This window comes from Meles meles, chromosome 17, assembly GCF_922984935.1.
Source record: "Meles meles chromosome 17, mMelMel3.1 paternal haplotype, whole genome shotgun sequence".
Lineage (NCBI taxonomy): Eukaryota > Metazoa > Chordata > Mammalia > Carnivora > Mustelidae > Meles > Meles meles.
Genome location: NC_060082.1, coordinates 28,494,841 through 28,508,808, shown reverse-complemented (window position 1 = coordinate 28,508,808; position 13,968 = coordinate 28,494,841). Strand labels below are relative to the sequence as shown.

General features: G+C 57.8%; 1 protein-coding gene across 1 annotated transcript in view; it reads left to right on the top strand.

Moving 5' to 3' along the window:
* Nucleotides 1-1,767: 1,767 nt before the first annotated feature.
* Nucleotides 1,768-13,968, top strand: part of LGR6 (leucine rich repeat containing G protein-coupled receptor 6) — a 117,222-nt gene continuing 105,021 nt past the window's right edge. The window contains exon 1 of the mRNA XM_045983082.1: nucleotides 1,768-1,979. Within this exon, the coding sequence (XP_045839038.1) occupies nucleotides 1,768-1,979 (212 nt within the window). The remainder of the gene's footprint in view (nucleotides 1,980-13,968) is intronic.

Below are 13,968 nucleotides of genomic sequence, written 5' to 3'. Positions count from 1 at the left end.
GCCCCATCATGACCCTCAAATTTGCGGGCTGGAGACTAGCTCTGAGCCCCCAAACCCGCCATGAAGGACTGCTGCTGAGGTTGAAACAGGGCTCAAGCATGGTTTTTCCAGTCTGGGCCCCTCACACTGGAGCAGCGGGAGCTGCAAACAGGCAGGGGAATGGAGCCAAGCTATGGATGAGTGAGACCGGAAGCAGAGGCTGATCTGGGAAGGCAGGGGCGGCTTGCATTTCTGGGTCTTTTCTGGTAATGAGAGCCAGGATCATCCGTGCAGGACCTTCTCTGGCCTTCCTAGGGGGCTCAGCCCCATTCAGGGCCATGGCCCCAACTGGAGCCTGGGGTCAGGGTCTGCTGGCTGACCTGGGGACCTTGGGTGTTAGCAGCAGTGGCAAAGAACGGGATTGCGGGGCGGTTGATGTGAGGTATGAAGGGGTCTGGAGGTATGGGGTGGAAGGAATAATGGCTGCCTCTGAGTATCCAGGCTTTGGGGATACTCTCTGGTTGGGCCATGGGAAGGTAAAGCCCAAATGAGAGACAGGGCAGGCTCTAGCGCCATACTGAGCCTGGGCTCTGGTTCAGCGTGGGAGAGAACAGAGAAAGCAAAAGGCTACATGAAGGAAGCACGGCCAGCCCAGTCTGGTCTAAGAAGAGAGTAGAGACTTGATGCCCCCCTCAGCCACCGTCTGCCCTGCTTGTCAAGGCCCTGGGACCCACCAGGATCCACCCGCCCACCTACCGGGCCCCAGCTCAGCCTTAGGGCGGCTGGGCTGCAGTTGCAGCATTGGACTCCAGGTGGCGCCCACCCGCGGACTTTCAGGAAGCCTCTGATAACTCAGCCCAGCTTAGTGTCTACCTCGTTTGGTCCCCAGGACAGGATCCAGTTGATCCCAGGGCCTTGGACCTGAGTGGGGCTGCATGCGTGCAAAGTACATTCAGTGCGTGGAAATGCGCGCTTTCTTTGGTGGCAGGGCCCTGGGGGCTCAGTGAGAAGGCCCTTCCTTTCTGCCCACTGCCCCCCTCCTTGCATAAGGTGGAACCTTTCACTACCTGACCCCTTTCAGGACAACTCCTCACTTCCCTCCCCCAGGAGACACGACGACAAGGACAGACCCTGAATTCCAGTTCTGGGGATCCCCCCCGCCCAAGCCATGTGACATGGAACAAATCACTTCCCTCTTGGGTCTCTGTGGAAAATGTGGTAGAGGGGTTGGGGGCCCCTGGGAACTCTTAAGGTTGCTTCCAGAAAGCCTCCTCAAAGTCCCTGGGACCCGTAGCTGACCCCGCAGGCAAGAGGGTTCCCAGCCCGCAAGCCTAGGTCCTGGGACATCCCATGGTTTCCAAACAAGTGCAAGAGCAGGTCCCTGATATGCCATCTCTGCTCACTCTCTTAGAGTTTCTTTGCTTTTTTTTTTTCTTTCCTGGATGAAATTCCTGCCAGCTCGGAAGGAAGGAGGGAAGGGGAGCGAGCCACAGCGCAGAAAGTTTCCTTGACTCCTCCTCCGCCTGTGTCTCCCTCCCTTGCCAAGCCCAGCCTGTGAAACTGAATAACGAAGATCACTCAACAATGCCTGCCCCTCTCTGACTGCACGGTCCCCGCGCTGCCGCCGCCGCCGCCGCCGCAGACACCCAGCAGAGCCCGCGGGGCGGTCCCCACCGACGGCGCAGCCCGCCGGCCCGGCCGCGGGACCCAGAGGCGAGCAGCGGCCGCCACCGCGCCGGAGCGCTCGCCCGTCCGCCGGTCGGTCCGCCAGGTGCTCTGGCCGCCAAGATGCCCAGCCCGCCCGGACTGCGGGCGCTGTGGCTGTGCGCCGCGCTGTGCGCCTCCCCGTGCGCTGGCGGCGCCCCCCAGCCCGGCCCCGCGTCCGCCGCCTGCCCGGCCCCCTGCCACTGCCAGGAGGACGGCATCATGCTGTCGGCCGACTGCTCGGAGCTTGGGCTCTCCGCCGTGCCCAGGGACCTGGACCCCCTGACGGCTTACCTGTGAGTACCGGCCCGCACGCCCCTCCCTGCTCCCGCCTGGCCGCCCGCTAGCGCCCAGCCCCGGCCTCCTCCGGGTAGGACACCTGCTAGGCTGCTGCCGGGAGGCATGGGCATCCGGGGAGGGCTCTTCCCCTTCCAAGTGGACTGCAGCGGGACAGGGGTCAGGCGGGCCGGGTGGGAGGGGTACGGGGAGGGGGAATCTGAGACTGGGGATCAGACAAGTGGTGAGGCTGGGCTTCCCTTGGATTCTCAGTGGCCCCTGTCTGTGGGTTCACTGTGGAAGGTCGGACTTGGTAAGAGGTGGGTGTCTGGACCGTGAAGCTGGAGGGCCCGGGGGCTGGCCTGCCCTCCTCTTGCTGTTTTCTCCCTGGTGCAGCAGTGCCCAGGACCGAGGCTGAGCATGAGCTGACTGATTCGGAGACAGAGAGAGGAAGGCCTCCAGTGGGGTGCAGAGATTGCTCCTCTGCATGGCAAGGAGAGCAGAGCTGTCACACAGAGGCTGGGTGGCCTGGTTGGTGGGGGTGTGTGTGTGTGAGGGTTATCCCAGAAGCTGAGAGAGGGGCCTTGATCACTCTTGGCTTCTCCAAAAGCGCCCCTGCCAGCACCATCTCCCTCTGCTGAGGCCTCCCAGCTCCCCCAGGGGCCTCCCTGAAGTCATGTCCCAAGAGGCCGTGTTGGAGACACTAATTTGTGGGCAGGCGCCGAGGCTGAAAACCAGAGAACCATTTTTAGAGCTGAGTTGGGGTGAGATGGACTTGTGAAGGGGACCCTATTGGGGACAGCTGGCCCAAGGAAGGCTCAGAGGAGCTTCCCCTTCAGAGCCTGAGGCTGGGGGCACTCCCTGCTCCCACCTGGGCAAGAGGAGGCTGTGAGAGCGCATTCCAGACCATCTAACCCCACCCCCGCCTCAGCTCTGTGGAGGAAATCTGCACCCCCACCCCCACCCCTGGCCCCCAGCCCTGCCCAGGCTCCTTCACCTTTTCTCAGAGAAGCTCAGGTGGGAAAGTCTGGGACCATCTGTCCCAGGGACAGGCTCTGGGGCTCCAGGACCTGGGAGCCCTGAGGAAGAGGGGCTGGGCGAGTTTTCACAGGAGTCTGGCAGGTGTCTGTTGAGCTAGATGGGATCAGCACAATCAGCTGTGGGGCTGTCCTGGCGGCCTGTGGAGGGCCCTGAACTGCAACACTTCATGGAGCTCCCCTCCCAGTCCTTCTGTCCCTAGCTGGATGTCCCTCTCGACTTCAAGAGGCACAGGCTGGGGACCAGGGCAGAGAGTGAGAGGAGAAAATAGTGTTCATATTCCAAAAGGGCAAACTGAATCCTTCAGAGCCCAAGAGGTGAAGGCAGGGGTAAACCCTGTGAGTCCCTTGAGGGGCTAGGAGGGTGTCTCCCACAGCTGCCAGGGGAGGACTGGCCCTGGCCCCCACGTCTGCAACAGCTAGGGCAGCCCCACTTTTAGCCATTTTATATCTTGGGAGTATTTGACATGGCTTCATTTGAAGGCAGGGTTCTGGGACTAGAAAGTGTTTGGCAATGGCATCTGTCTTTCTCCAGGGGAGCAGAAGGAAGGGCCTTTTTCTGGGTTGCATGGGGGCGGGGATGGGGCCTTCCAGAGATTGGGTGCTCCAACCTCCTTTCTCAGGACCTGTTTTTCCAGACGGACCTTTTTTCTGGAAGAACTTGGGGAAAGAGAGGTATGATGCCACCTTTGGAATCCAAGCGTCCCAGCATCCACGCTGATGGGAGGTTTTCCACCGCCTTGTCACAGTTCCATGGAGCTGTGAGGTCTGCATTTGGGTTCAGTGGAGTTGGCACCTTCTGAATTTGTCTTGTGGGTCCATGGAAATGAAGGAAGGCTCTCTCTCCCAAGACTCAGACCTGTGGGAGAGGGGAGGAGACGGAGTAGGGTCCTGAGGCAATGTGGGAGATTTAGTGGTGGGCTCTGGAATGCTGGAGGAAGGTGGTAGAGAACCACGGCCACTGCCCTGGGCTGCGGATGGGTCCCATGTGGGTAGTAGATGAAGGGGTCTCTGCTGGGGGCAGCTGGCCTGAGCCTTCTTCCTTTGCCTCTCAGGAATGAGGGTTTGTCACTGAGAAGAGTGAGGGCAGGGAGGTCATGGGGCTCCCTTCCTTCTCAGCAATGTCAGGCAATGCCCAGTCTGGCCCCGCCTCGAGGAGTCCAGCCCTAGTGGAGGACGGTGCAGATTGATGATGGAACCAGCAGGGCCTCTCTGTCTGGGCCCCCAAACCCTGGTTCCTTCCCAGCTTTGCCACCTACTGACTGAGTCACTGAACTCCTCTGAGCACTGGGCTCATCATTTGCGTACAGAGAGAAGCGGGTAGCAGGGAGGATTAAATGAGATAATATGTCTGTAAGAAGTCCCCAGCACAGTGCCTGACACCCAATGGATGATGTAAAATAGGGGCTATTATTATCGTGCCTGCTGTTGGGTGTGCAGTGGAGGTGGGAACAAGCCCCCAGGACACTTCACACAGGAGGGAAATTGAGTCCACGGGTGGGTATGGAACTCAGGGGCGGGGCACCTGGCTGGCTCAGTCAGTTGAGCGTTGAAGTCCTAATTTTGGCTCAGGTCATGATCTTGGGCCCCACATGGGGCTCTGCGCTCAGCATGGAGTCGGCATGTCCCTCTTCCTCTGTTTCTCCCCGCCTCCACCAACTCTTCTCTCAAATAAATAAATAAAATCTTCAGATAAAATGAACCCAAAGGGAATGGTCTGTGGCAGGAAGAAGAGAGGCGTGTGTTAGGGAGTCATGTGCAGATGCTTGTCTTGTCTTGGTCAATGCTTGGTTGTTCGGGGGCCCTGGGGTCCAAGGAGTTGGTTGACAGTGGGGGTGGCGGTGGGAGGGGAGGGGACACTTACATCTTCCTGACACTGGGTGGAAAAGGTGAAAGATAAGATTAAAGCACTTGGGTGTACAGGAAGTGGCAGGCCTGAGGGTACCTGAAGATTCTTAGAAGGGGCCATAGATTGAACCATAGAAGGCACCAAGGAACGATGGACTCCAGAAGATACCTGGGGATCCTGGACCCACACCAGTCAAAATTACTTCACATCTGCCTCCTCACCCTGGGAAGGTGAGGCTCCCTCCTTCTAGCCAGTGACCTCTCACGATGCACACACCTCTACCTTCCTCCATCTTGGTTCTAGCAAAGACCAGAAAGTCTACTATATACTCAACTGCCACCCTCTGCTTGGACACCTGAGTCCAAAAATTATGATTCTTTTGGGGCCCAACGCCAGCTCTGTTTGATCAAGTTTGGGAGGTCAGATTTGAAATACCCACAATCTTTCAAGTGTCTCTCATTTTTTGAAGTCTTCTCCCAAACTGAGTTGCCATGAGGCTCCGTGGGGTTTGGACCTTCTTCCTGAGGAGGGACTGTCCTGGGAACCCATCTGGAGGAGGCAGAGCTCTGGGGCATCCCGGTCTGATGGTGACACGAAGACATGATGCCTCTTGCTGTATTCTACCTCACGTACACACAGTGAAGGGACAGGAATGCCCAGACAGCAAACACTGGTTGGCTAAGCCTCAGACGTGTCCCCGAGTGGGAGAATCTGGGTGGTTACTCTGTCTTCCTCATTTTGCTCCCAATGTCCAGCCATATCAGGAGCGGGTGGTGGGAGAAAAGCCTTCTTGGGAGGCAAGTTGTAAAAGGCCCGAGGCCCCTACACTTGTACTTGGCCCCGAGCATCTGTCTCCATCACCCACTGCTTCGGGGGCTAAGAGAGGGGCCGCCCTTCCGGGCAGTCCTAGTCAGGCTGCTCCCAACATGTCCCGATGGGCCTTGCCTAGCACAGGAAGAAGTGGAGAAGCATGAACAAGCCACTTCAGCGGATGAGAGCTGGCCTTGGGCAGGATGAACCCAGGAGCTCAGTGTGCCTGGTCTCCTGTCTCACCTCCAAGGCTATCCTTCCTGGCTCAGGCCTCAGTTTCCCTTTCTGGTAGATTTGAAGAGCCTGAGCATCTCTGCCTTCCTGGAACTCGGGGTCTGTGTGTTCTAATCCTCGGTCCCTCCGTTGCTGTGAGGCAAGCTCCCATACTTCTGTGGACCTCAGTGTCTACACATTTCCTGGAAACACTAGAGTGGGAGAGGCAGGGAGAAATCAGCCCTGAGCCCGCTCCCGTGAGGCAGGATGGAGAAAGCCTCCAGGGAGAACTGCTTGGCGGAGGTGGGCAGTAGAGGAAGGGACTGAGGGAAGGGGGAGGATCCGGACGGCGCTCAGACCAGGACAGAGAGGAGAAGGTCGAAGCCGGGGAGCGTGATTCCAGGAAACGGGGTGCCAGCCTTCCTCCAAAGGGCAGCCTGGGGGGACGGGCCCATCAGAGGGCAGTCCTGGGGGGTCGCTGGAGGAGGGTGAGTGCGTGGAGGAGCCCACACCCCAGTTCAAAGGAAAGGCAGGAAACAACCCTAGGCAAAAGAAAAAGGAAACCTCTGGGCTCTGGCAGCAGCGGGTGCTGGGCGCGGCCGGGTGGGGCTGTTGGCGGAGGAGAGGAAGGCCTGGCTCTGAGCAGAGTTGGCCCCCAGCCCACCCCCTGCTCAACCCTGCCTTCCCCTGTGCCGTGGGCTCTCAACCTTGATGGCCCCACACGAGCTGCAGCCCGCTTCCCGCACTGCCCCGTGCCCACCAGGCTAAGGGACGGACGGGGCCCGGGACCGGGCGCTGCATGGTGTCTTTCCTGTTCAGACCCACTTTCTTCTTCTTCTTTTTTAAAATATTTTATTTATTTGACAGAGAGAAATCACAACTAGGCAGAGAGGCAGGCAAAGAGAGAGGAGGAAGCAGGCTCCCCACGGAGCAGAGAGCCCGATGCGGGGCTCGATCCCAGGACCCCGGGATCATGACCTGAGCCGAAGGCAGAGGCTTTAACCCACTGAGCCACTCAGGCGCTCCCAGACCCACTTTCAAATGGTGACGATTTTTATGGCTTTTCTCCATCTTTTCACCTGCAAATGATCTGCTGAGGCCCAGAAAGAGAAGAACAGAGCCACTTGGGACAGGGTGGGGCTGTAAGGTGTGATCTTCTAGAGCCCCTCAGATCACCTGCCCACCTGCCTCCCTCGCTCCCTCCTTCCGTACTAATAAGGCCCCCCACCCTCCACTGCCCTTCAGGGACTTGGGCCCTTCATGGAGCCCAGTCAGCTCCTGAGCTCCCAGCCCCGGGGAGGATGGAGGAAGCGATCCTCCCCACTCGTGAGGAGATGAGCCCTGGCCTGACACCTGGTGCAAGACTTCCCCAGCGGCAAAGTTGAGGCTTTCAAGTCACTCTTGTCTGCAGAGTCCAGCTTCTCCCCAGAAGCGGGAGTTCTGTGGAACTAGAGCCTTCTCTGGTACAGCCTGAGGAAAAGAAGGTGTGTGGGGTGGCAACTGGGATTTCTGCCTGGGGACATGCCCTTAGGGGCCCATAAGGATTCTCCTCTGAGTCCATCCCTAACGGGCTGTGTGACCTTAGGCTAGTAACTCACTCCGTTGGGGGCAAGGCCAAGGCAAGGAGTCCCACTGGGGGCTTTGGGAAGGTATAAGAGACGGGGGTGGGGGAGAAATCTCCAATTCTCCTTTTTCATGTGGGAAATGATGCCTTCTTTTAGCCAAACTGAAACGGGCTCACGGACTCAGGGGCTCTCAGGGTTGCGGGAGCCCCTTTGTGCTAACTAGTTCCTTGCTAAAAAAAAAAGGGGGTGGTCTCCAATTTCTAATGACAATTCAGGTCTTTCCTCCCGCCCTTCAGACATGGGAGAACAGGTCTCAGGAGGAGAAAAACACCCAAGAGGCCAAACTTGGGCAGGGAGCAGAGTTATTTTGGAAGCAGCGAAAGGACATGGGGGGAGGGTAGCGGGTAGGGCTCAGGGGTTGGCACTGCGCCCCCCCGGAGCCATGCCAGAGCAGGCCACGGGCGGGCTGGCAGCGGGCAGGTGGGGGCTGGGCCCGGCTCCTCCGAGACAGGGCACATCCAGAGCCGCCGAGGTGTCGTCTGGGAGCTAAGAAGGAAGCTAAGTCCTCCGGGGCTAAGAAGGAAGGCCTGTATCTTGACTTTCCTCAGCCCTGGGGCATCGGGGCTCCCTCTGATGAATTGTGTGAGATACAAAATCCAAGGCTGGGGCCAGGGAAGCACCTCACGTCCAGTTTCCTATCTCCTGTCTGCTCTCGTGCATGGTGGGGATGCCTTCCTAGTTGACATTTTCATTCCCGAGACTGTAGGTTTTCTTCAAGGAAGAAACCAGGTTGTCAAGAAGGTCATCCTTAGGGCCCAACAGACATCCCCAGGAAAAAGCCATTGAGAGGGCCTCCCTGCCTTAACCTGCAGTGGGTACTAGCTGGCAGTAACTGCATTTGGGTAACTCTCCTCGCATCCTCTCGCAGAAACCCTGGGAGAGGGGGACTGGTGTTATCCCCATCCTACGGATGAGGAAACTGAGGCCTGAGACCGCCAGCCAGTAGCCAGATTTCACCCCAACCACTGCCACTCAGGAGGATCAGAGCTGGGGATTTGGAGCTCTGAGCGAATGGGCAAGACTCTGGGCACGTTAAACCCTCAGGCAGAGCAGTCCCTTAAAGTCTGTTTCCAGTTTCTTGTCTTTCTCAAGAAGTGTCCATGGTTTCGTATCTATCCCATCAGCCAGCAGGGTCTCTGGGAGCTCCTCTGTGTGGACGGCTTGAAGGGATGGTGCTGGGTCCCCTGCGAGGCGGTCAGGATGGGGAGGGGGATGTCAGAGGAGGCAGGAAGAGTTGGCTCCCCATACCAGAAGGTCGTGGGGAGTGTCCCTGGAGGACCAGCAGTGAGGTCAGGAGCACTTTGAGGACAGGGAGGACCATGACGGCCTGGGGAGACCCTGTCCTGAGTCCTGAAGGACCAGGGGATTCAGACAGGGGGCAGACAGGGAAGGCCCTCCAGGAGAAGGGAAAGCAGGAGTCTTGAACACAGAGCACCCTGGGGCTCTGTTCCTTCCTCACCGCAGACTTTCCGTCTCACTCCTCGAGGCAGGATGTGCCAGAGCAGGCTCTCGGCCTTTTTCACCTCAGGCCACACATTTAAAAAATAAAAACAGACTCAAGGTGTTTAGCAGCTGGGATAAATCAGCTAGGCTGCTCCCAGCCAAAGGCATCTAGCCAACCCCAGGCAGCATCCGGCCCCCTAGGGCCTGAGACCCTCTCTCTCTCCCTCTCCATCTCTGTCTATCTATCTCCCAGCCACACCTGGAAGCACTCCTTCAGAGGAAGAGGCTTGAGTTCGCAGCCTGACTGCACAGTCCAGATCTCAACTCCAGCACTGACTCGCTGGATGGCCCTCCCGGATTCTTCACCTCTCTGAGCCTCTACTGCCTTAGCTTCAAAATGGGCATAAGAATATCAAGCTCTTTGAAGGACGTTTGGAATTTGGCAGCGTGCTTGGCACCCGGCACGTGCCCGATCCGCGGGAGCTATGGTCATTACTCACTCTAGTCTCCCTTGGAAGGAGAAGCACTTGCAAGGAGAAACTGAGGCAGGCACAAAGACGCCCTGCGTCTTACCGATGCAAGTCCGCCAGTCTAGGGCTGAGCTGGGAATGAACCCAGAGGGTTGGATCTAGAACACAGCTCTCATCCTCGCTCCCTGCCACTGTCCCCTCCTCTTTGCCCTTGGAGGCGCTGAAGGAGGTGGGGGTGTCCCTGAGAGTGTCCAGACAGGCGGATGGGAGGACGGTGTTGAGTGCCTTTCATTGCACTCGTGTTAGGGATTTGGACATGGTCCCTAGGCCCAAAGCCAAGGCAGAGGGACTACTGAAGGGGGAAGAGGGGAGGAGTGGTGGTGCAAAGAAGGTGCCATCACCATCCCCATCTACCTCCTCAGCCCCGTACATCGCCAGGGTCACCGCAGGGCAGGGAGGGGGTGCTTGCTCTAGTGGCCCACAGAGGATCAAGACTGTCTGAGCTTTATTCCACCTCCCTGTTTGATTGGCTAGTTTGAATGGTCCCCTGACCTGAGTCACCACTGACTCCTGGGAAACAGGCCAACCCAGCAGCCGCTAAGGGGCTTTTAACACCTCCTGTAGGAAGGAAGCCTTCCCTTAGGTTGACCCAGACTAAGGATTCTTTCCCCCAGGTCCCGGGGTCTGTTCCAATTTGTTTCATGTTCCTTGGCATATAGGATCATGCTGTTCAGTGGGGATAGCTCTGGGGGTAGAGTGTGTTTAACCCTGGGTTCAAGGGCAGTTGCTATAAGGCGTTGTTAGCATCCTGATAACACCTCTCCCTCTAGTTCATGCAGCGCTCTCCCCTTCCCCTTTGTTAATGGTCAGCGATCATGCCACTTAAACTTCAAGCTGTGTGGGGAGCAAACATCCGTTTGAGGGCACCGTGCTGAAGCCTTTCTCGTGTGTCCACCCTCATGGACCAGCACCGTCCCATCCTTCCTCCCCGTCTCAGACAGGGAGGGGGACACCCGGTGCAGGGGGACAGCCAAGGTTAGAGGTAAGCTTGGGCACTCCGAAGCCCATGCTCTTTCCTCTGTCCCCGGGGGCTCGGAGAGGGAGATAAGACAAGCACACAAAGAACGGTGACACTTTGCGGAGAGTGTGACCTGCACCAGGCAGTTCTAGATGAGGAATGGCGGGCGGGCGGGCGGGCAGGTGCTCGGAGGAAGGAGAGCTCATGCTAACCGATGCCACCGATGCAGAAATTCCTGGAGAGGCAATTGTGCAAGGGAAAAACCACGGGAGTGGGTGCTAGAAGCCCTAGATGGACACTCACTTGCAAAACAGAATCATCATCTCTCCCCGATGAAATGGTTGTGTTAAGCAAAGTCCCCCTTGGATGAATGCTTAGCACACAGAGGATGTTATTTCCATTACCTGCCGCCGCCCCGCTGCTGCAGAAATATCAAGTAGGACTGCATACCCATGTCTGTGGAGGTTGTGTGTGTGTCCATCTGTCTGTCCACCCACCTCATCAGATTCAGACTGGGGGCAGGAGTGGTGCCTCTTTGCATTAGAAGTCAGAGCTCTCAGGGGAAAGGCCAGAACTAAGGCTTCAGACTGGGAGCTTCCTGAAGGCAGAATCTGTGCTCCAGGTAGGTTCCCTTCCTCTTAGGACCTCATTAGACACCCCCCCCCACACTTCAAACACATGGGCACATGTGTTTGTGCGCGCGCACGCGCGTGCACACACACACACACACACGCACGTGCGCACCCACGTACCAGCCTCTGCCTGCAGGGGGCACTCTGAACAGGGCCACCAACACCAGAGGACTATGCATTCTGTCTTTCTCCCTCCCCCTCAGCTCCAGATCTGGGGCAGCCCAAGGGTGGGGGTGTCTGAGGAAGGGGAAGTGGATCGAGTGTCCAGGGATTGTGAAGGTTGAGGCAGGAAGGGGCCGTAAACTAATCCACTGCCTTTGTGGTGGACAGAGCCGATTAGGAGGCTGGGAGGAGAGAAGAAAGGAAGGGGACTATTGTCTAGGACAAAAGCAAGAGAGAACAAGAATTGGGACAGGGCCTGGGCTCCCGCCCTCATCTACCTGGGGGCAGACCTGGGAGAGCCCCGAGCCGGGAGCCAGCTCGCTTCTCAGCCGGGACTGGACCCCAGGTCTCCCAGCACAGTGACCAGCTTCTGCCCTTTTGAGCTGGGTGACTTGGGCTCACCCCTTAGACCTCCTTCACAGACATGACACCTCCGCCTCCACACGGCCCCGTGCTTGGGTGAATGCTGTCTGCTCTCGCCATCTGACAATTCTCATCACTTTTAAACGAGCGGCCTCACGTTTTTGTTTTGCTCTGGGTCTTGTAAATTGCCCGGCTCTTCACCTCTCTGAGCCTCGTATTTCTGGTTTGTAGAATGAGGAAACCTCTTGACCGGCCTCCCATCTCCCATTCCGAGTGGTCATAGATTCAAATGAGACCCCTTCTCTGTCCTCTGATTCCTAACATGGCAGTTACGTGGCTTCTGTTCTTACAGTTCTGCTAGAGGGGGACGAGGGCAGCCATGGATGGGAGGAGGGGTCTCCTGAGAGATGGCAGCGGGTAGAAGAGGCAGCTTGTGTCCAGACGCACCTGATGTGGCCCCGGAGCTGGAAGGGACACCGGCCAGTGATACCGGTATCACTGGGCTGGGGGCGCTCCTCGGCCTAAGCATAACATCCAGAGGGGACAAGGGTTATGGGGTGCGCTGTGCCAAGGTGAGGCACAGGGCACACTTGAATCTTGGGGTAACTCTGGGGGGCCAGGTCTTTGCTTGAATGGGAGGGCCTCTGTGTGAGTTGTGTCGCGTTCCAGTTTTCCCGAGAACGGCAGAGCGGTTAAGTGCATGAGCTCTGGAGCTGCCCCTCCAGGGCTCTGATCCTGGCTGGGCCTTTCATCAGTCTTTGGGGGAGGATTTACTCTTTGGTGCCTTAATTTCCTCACCTGGAAATGACAGGGACCATAATGAGAGCCCCCTCCCAGGGCTGTCGGGAGGGCTGAATGAGTTACTGTATAGAAAAGGCTTAGAACAGTGTTTGATGCATAGTAACCTCGACGGCTGTTAACTATTATTATTCATTCATTTACTCAACTGACCGACTTTTACTGAGTGTGTACTCCCTTGCAGGTACAGCTGTGCTCGACACTCTGTATTATACCAACAGTTTTCTACATAGCAGCCACAGTGGCTGGTCCAGGCTGGGAGACAAAGATTTCGTGCCCTGTGCGAGGCCCCTCACAAGATCCTCCAACCCACCTGCAGAAACTTGCTGGCTCCGCTCTCACACCCTCTGGCTACCGTGCAGCGAGGGGCTGCTCGTTCTGGAAGAAAGGGGAGAGGGGACTGTCAATAGGTCCCCTCCTCCAATTCTGTCAGAGACTCCACGGGCACAGGGCCCACCCGAGCAGGAGGTCTGCTCTCTGTTCAGTGGAACAGGAACCAGGGAGACCCTGGGCTAGAATTCTGTCTTTGCCACCAACGTGCTGAGGACCTTTGGGCAAGTTTTCTGATCTCTCTGGGCCTGTCTCCTGTCAGGCTGGCAGTTCCTGATCCCAGGATATTATAAAGATAAATGATCGTGTATAAATGAAGAGGCAGAGGGAAGAGAAGGAGCATGAGCGAGGCCACGTTGAGACGGGATTGAGGGAGGTGTCAGGATCCCCAGAGATTTGCGATTTCACTCAGTGAGACTTGAGATCCCAGGGGCTGGGACAAGGCACGGCCATCACCAGCACCTCCAGGGCTGCGTGCCCAGCCAGAACAAGGCCCCCCATTAACTATGTGCAGCCAGTGGAAAGAGGAATGCCCACCCCCCCGCCAGCCGACGCCACGCCAACCCTCGCTTCATTGCTGGCTCCCCTGAGCTGAATGCAGAAGCCCAGGGTGCCGCCTCCCCCTCTGCCTGTCCTGCCTCTACCTGCCAGAAAGTATTAGCCTCACCCTCCAGATTGGTATGGGGGTGCAGAGGCACCATGCTGCGGGGCCCCGGGGGACCCGTTGGGGGTGGGGCTCGGGGTCAGGAAATACCTGGGCTAACCCCTAGAACCCTGGTGTGCCCGGTGCTGATGGACAGTCCTGGAGCCCGTAGGGGGCAAGGGGTAAAGAGTGTAGCAAAGGGGAAAGGTTTGGAGACTCAGAAGCTTGCCCTGGGGGCCCTCCTGAGGTTTGGCCCTAACCCAAGCTAGAAGCCCCGCACGGGCAGACCAAGTCCTTCACTCCCCACCACTTGCTTTAGCGTGGCCCTTCAAAATGTGATCCCTAGGAAGTTCTTCCTGGTGTCCCTCGTCCTTCCTGTTGTGATATCCCTAAGTTTCCTTCCTGTTCTAGTCAGAGGGGAGAGAGCCAGCAGCTACCCCTGCTTCGTTAGCCTCAAACTCACGGGGGGGTGGACTGGGTTTCACTTCACTTTCTCCAAGAGGAAGTGAGCCAACCCTACGGAGGCAAGCTCAGAGGCAGGAAGCAGAGACGGGGCACAGTGCCCAGGGATCCTGGAGGGGCTCCTGAGTGTCTCTGTCCACCCCTCCACAGGGGC